Source organism: Salvelinus fontinalis, chromosome 1, assembly GCF_029448725.1.
Source record: "Salvelinus fontinalis isolate EN_2023a chromosome 1, ASM2944872v1, whole genome shotgun sequence".
In the NCBI taxonomy this organism is placed as follows: Eukaryota; Metazoa; Chordata; class Actinopteri; order Salmoniformes; family Salmonidae; genus Salvelinus; species Salvelinus fontinalis.
This window is the reverse complement of record NC_074665.1, coordinates 95,153,682-95,173,681: the sequence shown is the minus strand read 5'-3', so window position 1 is coordinate 95,173,681 and position 20,000 is coordinate 95,153,682. Positions and strand designations below refer to the sequence as shown.

Genomic DNA, 20,000 nt, shown 5'->3' with positions numbered 1-20,000 from the left:
GCTATTTAATCTCTCTCTTCTAGAGGTGAGCTGTTTAAACTGTCTCTTCTAGAGGTGAGCTGTTTAATCTGTCTCTTCTAGAGGTGAGCTGTTTAATCTGTCTCTTCTAGAGGTGAGCTGTTTAATGTGTCTCTTCTAGAGGTGAGCTGTTTAATCTGTCTCTTCTAGAGGTGAGCTGTTTAATCTGTCTCTTCCAGAAGTGAGCTGTTTAATCTGTCTCTTCTAGAGGTGAGCTGTTTAATCTGTTTCTTCTAGAGGTGAGCTGTTTAATCTGTTTCTTCTAGAGGTGAGCTGTTCAATCTGTCTTTTCTAGAGGTGAGCTGTTTAATCTGTCTCTTCTAGAGGTGAGCTGTTTAATATGTCTCTTCTAGAGGTGAGCTGTTTAATCGGTCTCTTCTAGAGGTGAGCTGTTTAATCTGTCTCTTCTAGAGGTGAGCTGTTTAATCTGTCTCTTCTAGAGGTGAGCTGTTTAATCTGTCTCTTCTAGAGGTGAGCTGTTTAATCTGTCTCTTCTCGACGTGAGCTGTTTAATCTGTCTCTTCTGGAGGTGAGCTGTTTAATCTGTCTCTTCTAGAGGTGAGCTGTTTAATCTGTCTCTTCTATAGGTGAGCTGTTTAATCTGTCTCTTCCAGAGGTGAGCTGTTTAATCTGTCTCTTCTAGAGGTGAGCTGTTTAATCTGTCTATTCTAGAGGTGAGCTGTTTAATCTGTCTCTTCTATAGGTGAGCTGTTTAATCTGTCTCTTCCAGAGGTGAGCTGTTTAATCTGTCTCTTCTAGAGGTGAGCTGTTTAATCTGTCTCTTCTCGACGTGAGCTGTTTAATCTGTCTCTTCTGGAGGTGAGCTGTTTAATCTGTCTCTTCTAGAGGTGAGCTGTTTAATGTGTCTCTTCTAGAGGTGAGCTGTTTAATCTGTCTCTTCTAGAGGTGAGCTGTTTAATCTGTCTCTTCTAGAGGTGAGCTGTTTAATCTGTCTCTTCTAGAGGTGAGCTGTTTAATCTGTCTCTTCTAGAGGTGAGCTGTTTAATCTGTCTCTTCTGGAGGTGAGCTGTTTAATCTGTCTCTTCTAGAGGTGAGCTGTTTAATGTGTCTCTTCTAGAGGTGAGCTGTTTAATCTGTCTCTTCTAGAGGTGAGCTGTTTAATCTGTCTCTTCTAGAGGTGAGCTGTTTAATCTGTCTCTTCTAGAGGTGAGCTGTTTAATCTGTCTCTTCTAGAGGTGAGCTGTTTAATCTGTCTCTTCTAGAGGTGAGCTGTTTAATCTGTCTCTTCTAGAGGTGAGCTGTACTTTATAAGGTCAGTAGGATGTTGTGCTGCCATTTGATATGCATAGACCCCTTGATGCAAGCATGTGCAAACACACGCATGTCCTATAAACACAGCAGCCCCCCCCCCCCACACACACACAGTTATGCAGATAGGTCCCTTGGTGGCTTTCCTGAGGTACAGAGCAGTGGAGATGTGTCAGGATGAAATACAGAAAACAGTATTTCTTCCACTTCATGCTAGTCTCTGTCTGCTGTAAACCCAACTACTGTAAGACAAGGCAGTGCTGCTATTCCAATCCAATTCCTCCTCAGTGCTCCTGCCCACAGGAATAGAAACCCATATAGCTCACTACTGGGCTCTGAGAGGCTCGGAGAGTGGTGTGGTCAGGAAGATTGATTGGTTGGCTAGATCACAGCTCACTGACTGAAGACAGCACTGCAATGCATGCTGGGTAGAACTGTATAGGAGCTAATGCATCACATGACCTACTGGGTGAGGTGGTGAGTTAAATATAATTGGAAGAAAGACATTTACAGTGAACTGCTTTTTCAAGGAAGTTGGAAGTTCAAGGTTTCAGTATTAGGGCACTGCTGAGGTCTAAATGGTTCTGTATGATTCTGTATTGTTCTGCAGGGTTTTATAGGGTTCTATGCTTCTGTATGGTTGTGTGTGGTTCAATATGGTTGTACAGTATATGGTTGGTACAATGTTCTCTACTCATCTCTATGGTTCTATATTGTTCTCTACTTATCTCTATGGTCCTGTATTGTTTTGTAATGTTCTCTACTGATCTCTATGGTTCTATAATGTTCTCTACTGACCTCTATTGTTCTGTATGGTTCCATAACGTTTTCTACTGATCTCTATGGTTATGTATGGTTCTACAATATTCTTTAATCATCTATATGGTTCCATATGGTTCTATAATGTTTTCTACTCCTCTCTATGGTTCTATATTGTTCTTTACTTATCTCTATGGTGCTGTATTGTTTTGTAATGTTCTCTACTGATCTGTGTGGTTATATAATGTTCTCTACTGATATCTATGGTCCTATAATGTTCTCTGCTGATCTCTATTGATCTCTGTGGCTCTATAATGTTCTCTACTGATCTATATGGTTCTGTATGGTTCTATAATATTCCCTGCTCTTCTCTATGGTTCTGTATCATTCTATAATATCCTGTACTGATATCTACGGTTCTATAATATCCTCTACTGATCTCTACAGTTCTATAATATCCTCTACTGATCTCTACAGTTCTATATTGTCCTCTACTGATCTCTACAGTTCTATAATATCCTCTACTGATCTCTATGGTTCTATAATATCCTCTACTGATCTCTATGGTTCTATAATATCCTCTACTGATCTCTACAGTTCTATAATATCCTCTACTGATCTCTATGGTTCTATAATATCCTCTACTGATCTCTATGGTTCTATAATATCCTCTACTGATCTCTATGGTTCTATAATATCCTCTACTGATCTCTATGGTTCTATAATATCCTCTACTGATCTCTATGGTTCTATAATATCCTCTACTGATCTCTACAGTTCTATAATATCCTCTACTGATCTCTATGGTTCTATAATATCCTCTACTGATCTCTATGGTTCTATAATATCCTCTACTGATCTCTATGGTTCTATAATATCCTCTACTGATCTCTACAGTTCTATAATATCCTCTACTGATCTCTATGGTTCTATAATATCCTCTACTGATCTCTATGGTTCTATAATATCCTCTACTGATCTCTATGGTTCTATAATATCCTCTACTGATCTCTATGGTTCTATAATATCCTCTACTGATCTCTATGGTTCTATAATATCCTCTACTGATCTCTATGGTTCTATAATATCCTCTACTGATCTCTATGGTTCTATAATATCCTCTACTGATCTCTATGGTTCTATAATATCCTCTACTGATCTCTACAGTTCTATAATATCCTCTACTGATCTCTATGGTTCTATAATATCCTCTACTGATCTCTATGGTTCTATAATATCCTCTACTGATCTCTATGGTTCTATAATATCCTCTACTGATCTCTATGGTTCTATAATATCCTCTACTGATCTCTGTGGTTCTATAATGTTCTCTGCTGATCTCTATGGTTCTATATTGTTCTCTACTGATCTCCAAGGTTCTGTATTGTTCTGTAATGTTCTCTACTGATCTCTATGGTTCTGTAATGTTCTCTACTGATATCTGTGCTACTATAAATTTATTTACGGGTTATTCCAGTATAAAGACAGTGTGGTGGTTGGGTGATAGTGATCATCGACCTGTGGGTTATTCCAGTATAAAGACAGTGTGGTGGTCGGGTGGTAGTGATCATCGACCTGTGGGTTATTCCAGTATAAAGACAGTGTGGTGGTCGGGTGGTAGTGATCATCGAACTGTGGGTTATTCCAGTATAAAGACAGTGTGGTGGTTGGGTGGTAGTGATCATCGACCTGTGGGTTATTCCAGTATAAAGACAGTGTGGTGGTTGGGTGCTGGTGATCATCGACCTGTGGGTTATTCCAGTATAAAGACAGTGTGGTGGTTGGGTGGTAGTGATCATCGACCTGTGGGTTATTCCAGTATAAAGACAGTGTGGTGGTCGGGTGGTAGTGATCATCGACCTGTGTGTTATTCCAGTATAAAGACAGTGTGGTGGTTGGGTGGTAGTGATCATCGACCTGTGTGTTATTCCAGTATAAAGACAGTGTGGTGGTAGGGTGGTAGTGATCATCGACCTGTGGGTTATTCCAGTATAAAGACAGTGTGGTGGTTGGGTGGTAGTGATCATCGACCTGTGGGTTATTCCAGTATAGACAGTGTGGTGGTCGGGTGGTAGTGATCATCGACCTGTGGGTTATTCCAGTATAAAGACAGTGTGGTGGTTGGGTGGTAGTGATCATCGACCTGTGTGTTATTCCAGTATAAAGACAGTGTGGTGGTAGGGTGGTAGTGATCATCGACCTGTGGGTTATTCCAGTATAAAGACAGTGTGGTGGTTGGGTGGTAGTGATAATCGACCTGTGGGTTATTCCAGTATAAAGACAGTGTGGTGGTTGGGTGGTAGGGATCTTTGTGTCTGAGCTAAAGGACCTTTAACCTCTGTAGTATTACTTCTAATTAGTGGGGAGAAGACAGGCTAAAAGTACCAGATGGCAACATTATTTGATAGTCTCTCAAAATGGCGACTGACCACGGTCCTTTAATACTTGTGTGATGTGTTTAATTAAAGCGGCTTGTCAAAGCGGCAATTTACACTAAATTGATGCCAACACACGGCGCTATTAATACTATGTCACTGACATTGCTATTAATTACAAAGAGTAGTTAATAGCACACGCATCTTCATTATCGACATAAATATTAAGATGGCTGCTGTAAGAGGAATGGAATCCCTACCAGATACGTCCGTCTAATAACCACTTGAGAAGAATATTAGCCTTGTCAGATCGGGCTCAAATTGTCCTGGAACTATACCTGTCATGCCCAGAATCAGGATGTCTACCTTGCTCTGTGACCTGAAACCAAAACGACATGAACACTTGACAGATTTGACACAGAAAATGGTGGACAAAACAACCTCTATTTGGCTAACCAAGCAGCAAATATGTTAGATGATGCGGTGAATTTATTAAGTCCTTTTTTTGTTGTTATTTTTTTTTTCACTTGGCATTTATTTCTTGCCACCTTTTGAAAGCACAAATTATTCTCAGACATTTCACTTAGACATACAAAATGAAAGGCAAACTGAGTATATATTTAATCAAATTAAACAACGAACTGATAACAGTTCTATCACTAACACAACAACAACGGATAAAAAATGTCTTTCACTGCATGTAACGGTACACGAGGGCCAAATTGAACGAAGCAAAACGGTTCACTCAGCTCTGTCTGCTTCATCTGGGCTGTCAGTGACAGGACAGTCATCTTCATTTTCTTTGTCCTTACTTTGAAACATAAGGTAATATATAAAGGTCTGTTCTCACCAGGTCTGTCTGTCTCTCCTCCCCACTCGCCCCACTTGGTTTGATCAATGCTCTAAAGTTGATGCCCTGTAAGCCAGCTAAAAAGAAGAGTTATTTCCTATTGGAGAAGGTATTGTATGTTTTACACTGAGAGAGACTGGTATAGACCATGGAATGGTGCATAAATATTAATTATTTACAGAAGCACAGGTCTAAATTCTTTTCTCATTTACAAAAAGGTAAAAAACACATTTAAAATAAAAAGAATATAGATTTTTTCATTTCACATCAGTAAGCCTGTACCAACTAAAGCATTTGATAGCATTTGAATTGACCGGTGCTTTCTGGCAGTTTGTCTGGCCTGTTATCCTTTGTTTTATGATGCTCACAACAGTGAGCTCAAAGTCAAACTCAATATGATGAGGTATTAGCACTCCGCCACCATTTCACTCAGACGTGTCAAGGTCAGGTCACACAGGGGATTGTCCCCCCAACCCAGCGGTTTGGCCTTACACACACACACACACACACACACACACACACACACACACACACACACACACACACACACACACACACACACACACACACACACACACACACACACACACACACACACACACACACACACACACACACACACACACACACACACTCATAACCCCCCCTCCTTCTCTCCAGCCCCGTCTTCCCTCCATAATGTTTCTCTCTCTCTCTCTCTCTCTCTCTCTCTCGCTCTCTCTCTGTCTCTGTTGCTCTCTCTCTCTCTCTCTCTCTCTCTCTCTCTCTCTCTCTCTCTCTCTCTCTCTCTCTCTCTCTCTCTCTCTCTCTCTCTCTCTCTCGCTCTCTCGCTCTCTCGCTCTCTCGCTCTCTCGCTCTCTCTCTCTCTGTTGGGGACAGTTATTATTTGTGCTCACCTCATCACTGCTCAGATGGGCTGTGCAGCGATAATAATACCCCCTTTAACCTTCTAAATGATTACTATTACGATTGGGGAAGATACAGCCACTAATATTGTTCTGCTGCTGGTGACACTGCTACTGCTGCTACTGCTATGAAACAATATATTTATACTGTGATCTATCCTTCAAACAAAACCTTACATTTTTCTGTGATCAAACCAGTATCCTTCAAACAATATATTATATTTCTACTGTGATCAAACCAGTGTATTTCAAACAATATATTATATTTATACTGTGATCAAACCAGTGTATTTCAAACAATATATTATATTTCTACTGTGATCAAACCAGTGTATTACAAACAATATATTATATTTATACTGTGATCAAACCAGTGTATTACAAACAATATATTATATTTCTACTGTGATCAAACCAGTGTATTTCAAACAATATATTATATTTCTACTGTGATCAAACCAGTGTATTTCAAACAATATATAGTCTGTATTATTAGTTTCAACAGACAAAATGCAGTACGTGTGAGAGGAGTTATTCATCATGCCTTTGATTAGATTTTCTAAGCTTTTATTGTTTATAGGATTGTGTCCAAACTCCTTAGAACAGAAATAGTATTTTGGTTCCCTTTTCAGTTGAATCAGATGCTTTTTGGTTTGTGAAATGCACCTAGCATCTTTCAGGGTCCATGTGGCTCAGTAGTGCACTATATAGGGAAAAGGGTTCCATTTCTTATTGCTTATGGTGTACAGGTACTATATGGAGCCAGATCATACTGTACGGGTGTTGTGTTGTCGTGAAATCACAGGGCGGTAGTAAAGCCAGTGATTACAGTGTGTGTCTGTGTGTGGGTATCTTTGTGCACGTTTGTAACTGTGTGCTTCCATGCATGTGCTTGTGTGTGCGGAGTAAGTCCCAGGGAGATGGATTCTTAATGTCTCAGTGTTCAACTCTTAATGTCTCAGTGTTTAACTCTTAATGTCTTAGTGTTTACCTCTTAATGTCCCAGTGTTTAACTCTTAATAATGTCCCAGTGTTTAACTGTTAATAATGTCCCAGTGTTTAACTCTTAATAATGTCCCAGTGTTTAACTGTTAATAATATCCCAGTGTTTAACTCTTAATAATGTCGCAGTGTTTAACTCTGAATGGCCCAGTGTTTAACTCTGAATGTCCCAGTGTTTAACTCTTAATGTCTCAGTGTTTAACTCTTAATGTCCCAGTGTTTAACTCTTAATAATGTCTCAGTGTTTAACTCTTAATAATGTCCCAGTGTTTAACTCTTAATGTCCCAGTGTTTAACTCTTAATGTCCCAGTGTTTAACTCTTAATAATGTCCCAGTGTTAAACTCTTAATAACGTCTCAGTGTTTAACTCTTAATAATGTCCCAGTGTTTAACTCTTAATAATGTCCCAGTGTTTAACTCTTAATGTCTCAGTGTTTAACTCTTAATAATGTCCCAGTGTTTAACTCTTAATGTCTCAGTGTTTAACTCTTGATAATGTCTCAGTGTTTAACTCTTAATAATATCCCAGTGTTTAACTCTTAATGTCTCAGTGTTTAACTCTTAATAATGTTCCAGTGTTTAACTCTTAATAATGTCTCAGTGTTTAACTCTTAATAATGTCCCAGTGTTTAACTCTTAATAATGTCCCAGTGTTTAACTCTTAATAATGTCTCAGTGTTTAACTCTTAATAATGTCTCAGTATTTAACTCTTGATAATGTCTCAGTGTTTAACTCTTGATAATGTCTCAGTGTTTAACTCTTAATAATGTCCCAGTGTTTAACTCTTAATGTCTCAGTGTTTAACTCGTAATCTATCAGTGTTTAACTCTTAATGTCCCAGTGTTTAACTCTGAATGTCTCAGTGTTTAACTCTTAATAATGTCTCAGTGTTTAACTCTTAATAATGTCTCAGTGTTTAACTCTTAATAATGTCCCAGTGTTTAACTCTTAATAATGTTCCAGTGTTTAACTCTGAATGTCCCAGTGTTTAACTCTTAATAATCTCCCAGTGTTTAACTCTTAATGTCCCAGTGTTTAACTCTGAATGTCCCAGTGTTTAACTCTGAATGTCCCAGTGTTTAACTCTTAATAATGTCCCAGTGTTTAACTCTTAATGTCCCAGTGTTTAACTCTTAATGTCTCAGTGTTTAACTCTTAATAATGTCTCAGTGTTTAACTCTTAATAATGTCTCAGTGTTTAACTCTTAATAATGTCCCAGTGTCTAACTCTTAATAATGTCTCAGTGTTTAACTCTTAATAATGTCTCAGTGTTTAACTCTTAATAATGTCCCAGTGTTTAACTCTTAATAATGTCCCAGTGTTTAACTCTTAATAATGTCCCAGTGTTTAACTCTTAATAATGTCCCAGTGTTTAACTCTTAATGTCCCAGTGTTTAACTCTGAATGTCCCAGGTTTAACTCTTAATGTCCCAGTGTTTAACTCTTAATGTGGGGCGTTCTACAGACTGTTGACATTCAACGTTCTACACGTTCTACAGACTGTTGACAGTCAACGTTCTACAACGTTGACATTCAACAGACATTCAACGTTCTACAGACTGTTGACATCTAGTGGTAGCCGTAGGAAGTGCAAACAGATCCATATCCCACTGGGATTTCAATAGGCGATGAGTTGAACATCAACAAGCCTCAGAATTCCCCCTTCCTGTTTGGATTTTTTCTCAGGTTTTTGCCTGCCATATGAGTTATGTTATACTCCCAGACATCATTCAAACAATTTTAGAAACTATGAGTGTTTTCAATCCATAGTAATACTAATATGCATATATTAGCATCTGGGACAGAGTAGGAGACAGTTCACTCTGGGCACACTATTCATCCAAAGTGAAAATGCGGCCCTTTATCCCTAAAAAGTTAACAAGATGTGTATATTTCATTTGCTGTATTGGACTTGTTAATGTGTGAAAGTTACATATTTCAAAAAAATATTTTTGAATTTCCCGCGCTGCCTTTTCAGCGGAATGTTGTCGAGGGGTTCCGCTAGCGGAACGTGTGTCCTAGAAAGGTTAATGTCCCAGTGTTTAACTCTTAATCTATCAGTGTTTAACTCTTAATGTCTCAGTGTTTAACTCTTAATGTCCCAGTGTTTAACTCTGAATGTCTCAGTGTTTAACTCTTAATAATGTCCCAGTGTTTAACTCTTAATAATGTCCCAGTGTTTAACTCTTAATAATGTCTCAGTGTTTAACTCTTAATAATGTCTCAGTGTTTAACTCTTAATAATGTCCCAGTGTTTAACTCTTAATAATGTCTCAGTGTTTAACTCATAATAATGTCCCAGTGTGTCACGCCCTGGCCTTAGTATTCTTTGTTTTCTTGATTATTTTAGTTAGGTCAGGGTGTGACATGGGGAATGTTTATATTTTGTTGGTTTTGGGTGTTTATTTGGTAAAGGGGTTATGGGGTGTAATATATGGTTTTGTGTTGAGTGTAGATGTCTAGCGTTGTCTATGTTGGTGAGTTATCTAGAAGAGTCTATGGTTACCTGAATGAGTTCCCAATTAGAGACAGCTGATTTCGGTTGTCTCTGATTGGGAGCCTTATTTAGGGTAGCCATAGGCTCTCATTGGTTGTGGGTAATTGTCTATGTAAGAACGTTAGTAGCCTGTATGTTTGTGCACAACGTTTGTAGCTTCACGGTCGTTTTGTTGTTTTGTTGTTTTGTTAAAGTGTTTTTGTGTCGTGTTCATCTTCGTGTTATAATAAAAGAAGATGGCTTATTTTCCAAAAGCTGCATTTTGGTCCGTTAATCCGCCACACGATCGTGACAGAATTACCCACCATATGACCAAGCGGCATGGAAGGCGGCAACAGGACCTACCTACACAGGATCTCTGGAGTTGGGAGGACGAATTGGAAGAAGATGGACCTTGGGCTCAACCTGGAGAATATCGCCTCTCTCGTGAAGAGCTGGAGGCAGCGAAAGCCGAGAGGAGGCGATATGAGGAGGCAGCACGGAGACAAGGCTGAAGACCCGTGAGTACAACCCAAAAATTTCTTGGGGGGGGCCTTAAAGGGAGTGTGGCGAAGTCAGGTAGGAAACCTGCGCCTACTCCCTGTACTTACCGTGGAGAGCGGAAGTACGGGCAGACACCGTGTTACGCAGTAGAGCGCACGGTGTCTCCTGTACGCGTGCATAGCCCGGTTCGGTGCATTTCGGCTCCACGTATCGGCCGGGCTAGACTGAGCGTTGAGCCGTATGTCATGAAGCCGGCCCAACGTATCTGGTCACCAGTGCGTCTCCTCGGGCCGGCGTACATGGCACCAGCCTTACGCATGGTGTCCCCGGTTCGCCTACATAGGCCGGTGCGGGTTATTCCACCTCCCCGTACTGGTCAGGCGACGGGGAGCATACAACCAGGTAAGGTTGGGCAGGCTCGGCGTTCAAGGGAGCCAGTACGCCTGCACGGTCCGGTATTTCCGGCGCCACCTCCCCGCCCCAATCCAGTACCACCAGTGCCTCCTCCACGCACTAGCTATATGGTGCGTGTCTCCAGCCCTTTACCACCAGTGTCTAAACCACGCACCAAGCCTCCTGTGTGTCCCCAGAGTCCTGTGCGTCCTGTTGCTGCTCCCCGCACTAGCCCTGAGATGCGTGTCCCCAGCCCGGTGCCACCAGTCCCGGCACCACGCACCAGGCCTACAGTGCGCCTCAGCCGGCAGGAGTCTGCCGTCTGCACAGCAATGACTGAACTGCCCGTCTCCCCAGCGCCATCTGAGCCATCCGTCTCCCTAGCGCCATCTGAGCCATCCGTCTGCAATGAGCCTGCAAAGCCGCCCGTCTGCCATGAGCCTGCAAAGCCGCCCGTCTGCCATGAGCCCACTGAGCCGTCCGCCAGACAGGAGCCGCTAGAGCCGCCAGCCAGACAGGAGCCGCTAGAGCCGCCAGCCAGACAGGATCTGCCAGAGCCGCCAACCAGACAGGATCTGCCAGAGCCGCCAACCAGACAGGATCTGCCAGATCAGTCAGCTAGCCATGAGCAGCCAGATCCGTCAGCTAGCCATGAGCAGCCAGATCCGTCAGCTAGCCATGAGCAGCCAGATCCGTCAGCCAGCCATGAGCAGCCAGATCCGTCAGCCAGCCATGAGCAGCCAGATCCGTCAGCCAGCCATGAGCAGCCAGATCCGTCAGCCAGCCATGAGCAGCCAGATCCGTCAGCTAGCCATGAGCAGCCAGATCCGTCAGCTAGCCATGAGCAGCCAGATCCGTCAGCTAGCCATGAGCAGCCAGATCCGTCAGCTAGCCATGAGCAGCCAGATCCGTCAGCTAGCCATGAGCAGCCAGATCCGTCAGCTAGCCATGAGCAGCCAGATCCGTCAGCCAGCCATGAGCAGCCAGATCCGTCAGCCAGCCATGAGCAGCCAGATCAGTCAGCCAGCCATGAGCAGCCAGATCTGTCAGCCAGCCATGGGCCGTCCCTCAGTCCGGAGCTGCAGTCCCTCAGTCCGGAGCTGCCATTCCTCAGTCCGGAGCTGCCCCTTACCCTGGAGCTGCCCCTTACCCTGGAGCTGCCCCTTACCCTGGTGCTGCCCCTTACCCTGGTGCTGCCCCTTACCCTGGTGCTGCCCCTTACCCTGGTACTGCCCCTGATCCTGGTACTGCCCCTTACCCTGGTACTGGCCCTTAATCCGGAACTCCCCCTTAATGCAATGGGATTAATGTGGAGAGGGGTTATTTTGAAGAAACTAAGGAGGTGGTTAGGTACTGTGGTGAAGTGGGGACCACGACCAGAGCCGGAGCCGCCACCGTGGAGGGAAGCCCACCCAGACCTTCCCCTAGACTGTGTATGGTGCGCCCGGAGTTCGCGCCTCAAGGGGGGGGTTATGTCACGCCCTGGCCTTAGTATTCTTTGTTTTCTTGATTATTTTAGTTAGGTCAGGGTGTGACATGGGGAATGTTTATATTTTGTTGGTTTTGGGTGTTTATTTGGTAAAGGGGTTATGGGGTGTAATATATGGTTTTGTGTTGAGTGTAGATGTCTAGCGTTGTCTATGTTGGTGAGTTATCTAGAAGAGTCTATGGTTACCTGAATGAGTTCCCAATTAGAGACAGCTGATTTCGGTTGTCTCTGATTGGGAGCCTTATTTAGGGTAGCCATAGGCTCTCATTGGTTGTGGGTAATTGTCTATGTAAGAACGTTAGTAGCCTGTATGTTTGTGCACAACGTTTGTAGCTTCACGGTCGTTTTGTTGTTTTGTTGTTTTGTTAAAGTGTTTTTGTGTCGTGTTCATCTTCGTGTTATAATAAAAGAAGATGGCTTATTTTCCAAAAGCTGCATTTTGGTCCGTTAATCCGCCACACGATCGTGACAGAATTACCCACCATATGACCAAGCGGCATGGAAGGCGGCAACAGGACCTACCTACACAGGATCTCTGGAGTTGGGAGGACGAATTGGAAGAAGATGGACCTTGGGCTCAACCTGGAGAATATCGCCTCTCTCGTGAAGAGCTGGAGGCAGCGAAAGCCGAGAGGAGGCGATATGAGGAGGCAGCACGGAGACAAGGCTGAAGACCCGTGAGTACAACCCAAAAATTTCTTGGGGGGGGCCTTAAAGGGAGTGTGGCGAAGTCAGGTAGGAAACCTGCGCCTACTCCCTGTACTTACCGTGGAGAGCGGAAGTACGGGCAGACACCGTGTTACGCAGTAGAGCGCACGGTGTCTCCTGTACGCGTGCATAGCCCGGTTCGGTGCATTTCGGCTCCACGTATCGGCCGGGCTAGACTGAGCGTTGAGCCGTATGTCATGAAGCCGGCCCAACGTATCTGGTCACCAGTGCGTCTCCTCGGGCCGGCGTACATGGCACCAGCCTTACGCATGGTGTCCCCGGTTCGCCTACATAGGCCGGTGCGGGTTATTCCACCTCCCCGTACTGGTCAGGCGACGGGGAGCATACAACCAGGTAAGGTTGGGCAGGCTCGGCGTTCAAGGGAGCCAGTACGCCTGCACGGTCCGGTATTTCCGGCGCCACCTCCCCGCCCCAATCCAGTACCACCAGTGCCTCCTCCACGCACTAGCTATATGGTGCGTGTCTCCAGCCCTTTACCACCAGTGTCTAAACCACGCACCAAGCCTCCTGTGTGTCCCCAGAGTCCTGTGCGTCCTGTTGCTGCTCCCCGCACTAGCCCTGAGATGCGTGTCCCCAGCCCGGTGCCACCAGTCCCGGCACCACGCACCAGGCCTACAGTGCGCCTCAGCCGGCAGGAGTCTGCCGTCTGCACAGCAATGACTGAACTGCCCGTCTCCCCAGCGCCATCTGAGCCATCCGTCTCCCTAGCGCCATCTGAGCCATCCGTCTGCAATGAGCCTGCAAAGCCGCCCGTCTGCCATGAGCCTGCAAAGCCGCCCGTCTGCCATGAGCCCACTGAGCCGTCCGCCAGACAGGAGCCGCTAGAGCCGCCAGCCAGACAGGAGCCGCTAGAGCCGCCAGCCAGACAGGATCTGCCAGAGCCGCCAACCAGACAGGATCTGCCAGAGCCGCCAACCAGACAGGATCTGCCAGATCAGTCAGCTAGCCATGAGCAGCCAGATCCGTCAGCTAGCCATGAGCAGCCAGATCCGTCAGCTAGCCATGAGCAGCCAGATCCGTCAGCCAGCCATGAGCAGCCAGATCCGTCAGCCAGCCATGAGCAGCCAGATCCGTCAGCCAGCCATGAGCAGCCAGATCCGTCAGCCAGCCATGAGCAGCCAGATCCGTCAGCTAGCCATGAGCAGCCAGATCCGTCAGCTAGCCATGAGCAGCCAGATCCGTCAGCTAGCCATGAGCAGCCAGATCCGTCAGCTAGCCATGAGCAGCCAGATCCGTCAGCTAGCCATGAGCAGCCAGATCCGTCAGCTAGCCATGAGCAGCCAGATCCGTCAGCCAGCCATGAGCAGCCAGATCCGTCAGCCAGCCATGAGCAGCCAGATCAGTCAGCCAGCCATGAGCAGCCAGATCTGTCAGCCAGCCATGGGCCGTCCCTCAGTCCGGAGCTGCAGTCCCTCAGTCCGGAGCTGCCATTCCTCAGTCCGGAGCTGCCCCTTACCCTGGAGCTGCCCCTTACCCTGGAGCTGCCCCTTACCCTGGTGCTGCCCCTTACCCTGGTGCTGCCCCTTACCCTGGTGCTGCCCCTTACCCTGGTACTGCCCCTGATCCTGGTACTGCCCCTTACCCTGGTACTGGCCCTTAATCCGGAACTCCCCCTTAATGCAATGGGATTAATGTGGAGAGGGGTTATTTTGAAGAAACTAAGGAGGTGGTTAGGTACTGTGGTGAAGTGGGGACCACGACCAGAGCCGGAGCCGCCACCGTGGAGGGAAGCCCACCCAGACCTTCCCCTAGACTGTGTATGGTGCGCCCGGAGTTCGCGCCTCAAGGGGGGGGTTATGTCACGCCCTGGCCTTAGTATTCTTTGTTTTCTTGATTATTTTAGTTAGGTCAGGGTGTGACATGGGGAATGTTTATATTTTGTTGGTTTTGGGTGTTTATTTGGTAAAGGGGTTATGGGGTGTAATATATGGTTTTGTGTTGAGTGTAGATGTCTAGCGTTGTCTATGTTGGTGAGTTATCTAGAAGAGTCTATGGTTACCTGAATGAGTTCCCAATTAGAGACAGCTGATTTCGGTTGTCTCTGATTGGGAGCCTTATTTAGGGTAGCCATAGGCTCTCATTGGTTGTGGGTAATTGTCTATGTAAGAACGTTAGTAGCCTGTATGTTTGTGCACAACGTTTGTAGCTTCACGGTCGTTTTGTTGTTTTGTTGTTTTGTTAAAGTGTTTTTGTGTCGTGTTCATCTTCGTGTTATAATAAAAGAAGATGGCTTATTTTCCAAAAGCTGCATTTTGGTCCGTTAATCCGCCACACGATCGTGACAGTGTTTAACTCTTAATAATGTCCCAGTGTTTAACTCTTAATAATGTCCCAGTGTTTAACTCTTAATAATGTCCCAGTATTTAACTCTTAATAATGTCTCAGTGTTTAACTCTTAATAATGTCCCAGTGTTTAACTCTTAATAATGTCCCAGTGTTTAACTCTTAATAATGTCCCAGTGTTTAACTCTTAATAATGTCCCAGTGTTTAACTCTTAATAATGTCCCAGTGTTTAACTCTTAATAATGTCCCAGTGTTTAACTCTTAATGTCCCAGTGTTTAACTCTTAATGTCCCAGTGTTTAACTCTTAATGTCCCAGTGTTTAACTCTTAATGTCCCAGTGTTTAACTCTTAATAATGTCTCAGTGTTTAACTCTGAATGTCTCAGTGTTTAACTCTGAATGTCCCAGTGTTTAACTCTTAATGTCCCAGTGTTTAACTCTTAATGTCCCAGTGTTTAACTCTTAATAATGTCTCAGTGTTTAACTCTTAATAATGTCCCAGTGTTTAACTCTTAATAATGTCCCAGTGTTTAACTCTTAATAATGTCTCAGTGTTTAACTCTTAATGTCCCAGTGTTTAACTCTTAATGTCCCAGTGTTTAACTCTTAATGTCCCAGTGTTTAACTCTGAATGTCCCAGTGTTTAACTCTGAATGTCCCAGTGTTTAACTCTGAATGTCCCAGTGTTTAACTCTGAATGTCCCAGTGTTTAACTCTGAATGTCCCAGTGTTTAACTCTGAATGTCCCAGTGTTTAACTCTGAATGTCCCAGTGTTTAACTCTGAATGTCCCAGTGTTTAACTCTGAATGTCCCAGTGTTTAACTCTGAATGTCCCAGTGTTTAACTCTGAATGTCCCAGTGTTTAACTCTTAATAATGTCTCAGTGTTTAAGTCTTAATAATGTCTCAGTGTTTTACTCTGAATGTCCCTGTGTTTAACTCTTAATAATGTTCCAGTGTTTAACTCTTAATAATGTCTCAGTGTTTAACTCTTAATAATGTCCCAGTGTTTAACTCTGAATGTCTCGGTGTTAAATATACACTACCAGATTGACCTGTGTCAATGGCCAGCTCACACTTTCCCTCTGCAATCCTCTGGCATTGCCGAACCTAGCCTTTTGGGTCCCCTAAGAGGAATTGTTTTTGGGGGTCTCCCCCAACTCGTGAGTGGAACATTTTAGCGGCCCCTGTCTTGACAGAGAAGAGAAAAAAAACGATACATTTTGCCATGGGGTGAAAAGAAGATTTTTGCAATTTTCTAACACATTTTATGCAATTCTAGTCATTTTTTTAAACTATACGGGGGATTGTTAGCCCCTATATACAACAAGAAGGGGGATTTGTTAGCCCCTATATACAACAAGAAGGGGGGATTGTTAGCCCTTATATACAACAAGAAGGGGGGATTGTTAGCCCCTATATACAACAAGAAGGGGGGATTGTTAGCCCCTATATACAACAAGAAGGGGGGATTGTTAGCCCTTATATACAACAAGAAGGGGGGATTGTTAGCCCCTGTATTAAACTATACGGGGGATTGTTAGCCCCTATATACAACAAGAAGGGGGGATTGTTAGCCCCTATATACAACAAAAGGGGGAATTGTTAGCCCCTATATTAAACTATAGGGGGGATTGTTAGCCCCTATATTAAACTATAGGGGGGATTGTTAGCCCCTATATACAACAAGAAGGGGGATTGTTAGCCCCTATATACAACAAGAAGGGGGGATTGTTAGCCCCTATATACAACAAGAAGGGGGATTGTTAGCCCCTATATACAACAAGAAGGGGGGATTGTTAGCCCCTATATTAAACTATAGGGGGGATTTGTTAGCCCCTATATTAAACTAGATTGGCTGATTTGTTAGCCCCTATATTTAACTAGATTGGCAGATTTGTTAGCCCCTAAATAAAGCTAGCTGGGGATTTGTTATTTCCAAAAAAATTCCCGGGGGGGGGGGGTTGAGAGTCGCCAAATCAAGCAAGAAGGGCAGTTGTTCGTTCCTAAATAAAGCTATAAGGCGAGAGAGAGAGCAGCTTATTCAGTCTGTGTTCCATCACCTGCAAAACCAATGAAGGAGATCGTCTCAGCTCCGTCTCATGCTACTGGAAAGGGTATTTCATGAGTGTGTGTTTTGATTTTGTGTGTGTGATTTTGTGTATGTGTGTGCCTGTGTGTGCCTGTGTGTGTCTGGGTGTGCCTGTGTGTGTGTGTGCATGCGTACTAGAAAGAAGCGTTACCCAACTGCTGCCTCTACTCCTACCTCTACCTCTACCTCTGCCTCTGCCTCTAACTCTGCCTCTACCTCTACCTCCACATCTACCTCTACCTCTGCCTCTACCTCTACCTCTGCCTCTGCCTCTACCTCTGCCTCTAACTCTGCCTCTACATCTACCTCTGCCTCTACTCCTACCTCTGCCTCTACCCCTGCACGGTGCTGCCTGCCTGCACGCTACACTAACCAAGAATGTGTATTTCTGCAGATGATTAAATCAATACCATTTTGACAAGACTTGTTGGAACATGCCTCTTTATTTTACGCAATTCCTTCCCGTTCGTCAGGGGGCATTCATCAAGCTGCCGGGGCGCTGTCACCTAATGGAGATTGTTCTTTAGTCTCGCTGCACTTGATAGAAGGCCTGCGATTATGATGCATGTCGATAGTTTACAGAGATATTGACACAGGAACAAAGAGCACAGCCCCGCGGCTGATAGCCTTTTTCCACCACCACCACCAGCACCATCACCACCATCCCCACCACCAGCACCACCACCCACACCAATACCATCACCACAATCCCCACCACCAGCACCACCATCCCCACCACCAGCACCCACACCCACACCAATACCATCACCACCCACACCAATACCATCACCCACACCAATACCATCACCACAATCCCCACCACCAGCACCACCATCCCCACCACCAGCACCACCACCCACACCAATACCATCACCACAATCCCCACCACCAGCACCACCATCCCCACCACCAGCACCATCACCCACACCAATACCATCACCACAATCCCCACCACCAGCATCACCACCCACACCAATACCATCACCACCCACACCAATACCATCACCACAATCCCCACCACCAGCACCACCATCCCCACCACCAGCACCATCACCCACACCAATACCATCACCACAATCCCCACCACCAGCACCACCACCCACACCAATACCATCACCACAATCCCCACCACCAGCACCACAATCCCCACCACCAGCACCACCATCCCCACCACCAGCATCAACACCACCATCACCACCATCCCCACCAACACCACCACCATCCCAACCATCACCATAATCAACACCACCACCATCACCACCATCCCCACCACCACCACCACATCCACCACCATCACCACCACCACCACCACTTCCACCATCACTACTTCCACCATCACTACCAACTCCAACACAAATTCCATCACCACCAACACCACCACCAACACCACCACCACCATCCTCACCACCACCACCACCACCAACAAAACCACTGCCACTACCATCACCACCACCACTACCATCAACACCATCACCACCACCACCACCATCAACACCATCCCCACCACCATCACCACCATCATCATCACCACCACCATCACCACCACCACCACCACCACCACCATCACCACCACCCCCATTACCAACACCACTCCCACCACCACCATCACCATTACCACAACTACCATCACCACCACCACCACCACCACCATCAACACCACCAATACCACCAACACCACCACCCCCATTACCAACACCACTCCCACCACCACCATCACCACCACCACCAACATCACCACCACCACCACCAACATCACCACCATCACCACTACCACCAACCTCACCAACATCACCACCATCACCACTACCACCAACCTCACCACCATCCCCACCACCCCCACCATCACCACCAACATCACCACCACCAATACTACCATCACCACCATAAATACTACCATCACAACCACCAATACTACCATCACAACCACCGTTACTACCATCTCAACCACCAATACTAACATCACAACCACCAATACTAACATCACAACCACCAATACTACCATCACTACCAATACTACCACCACACTCATCACCACCACCACCACCAATAATACCACCACACTCATCACCACCACCATCACCACCACCAATACTACCATCACCACCACCAATACTACCATCACAACCACCAATACTACCATCACAACCACCGTTACTAACATCACAACCACCAATACTACCATCACAGCCACCAATACTAACATCACAACCACCAATACTAACATCACAGCCACCAATACTAGCATCACAACCACCAATACTAGCATCACAACCACCAATACTAGCATCACAGCCACCAATACTAGCATCACAACCACCAATACTAACATCACAACCACCAATACTAACATCACAGCCACCAATACTAGCATCACAACCACCAATACTAACATCACAACCACCAATACTAACATCACAACCACCAATACTAGCATCACAACCACCAATACTAACATCACAGCCACCAATACTAGCATCACAACCACCAATACTAACATCACAGCCACCAATACTACCATCACAACCACCAATACTACCATCACAACCACCAATACTACCATCACAACCACCAATACTAACATCACAACCACCAATACTAACATCACAACCACCAATACTACCATCACAACCACCAATACTGCCATCAGAACCACCAATACTAACATCACAGCCACCAACACCCCCATTACCACCAACATCACCAACACCACCAATTCTACCATAACCACCAATACTACCATACCCCACCACCACCATTACCACCACCAGGAGACAGACAGACAGTAGACTGTCTGACAGTTAAGACTGGTTGGAGACAGACAGACAGTAGACTGTCTGACCGTTAAGACTAGC

General features: G+C 45.1%; 1 protein-coding gene across 1 annotated transcript in view; it reads right to left on the bottom strand.

Annotated features, from left to right (window-relative positions):
- LOC129861958 (transcription factor SPT20 homolog) overlaps window positions 1-18,313 on the bottom strand; it is a gene marked incomplete at its 3' end in the record, with an annotated part of 20,845 nt that extends 2,532 nt beyond the window's left edge. The window contains 2 exon segments of the mRNA XM_055933231.1: window positions 4,788-4,800; window positions 17,885-18,313. Of these exon segments, the coding sequence (XP_055789206.1) occupies window positions 4,788-4,800; window positions 17,885-18,313 (442 nt within the window).
- Between the last annotated feature and the right edge of the window lie 1,687 nt (window positions 18,314-20,000).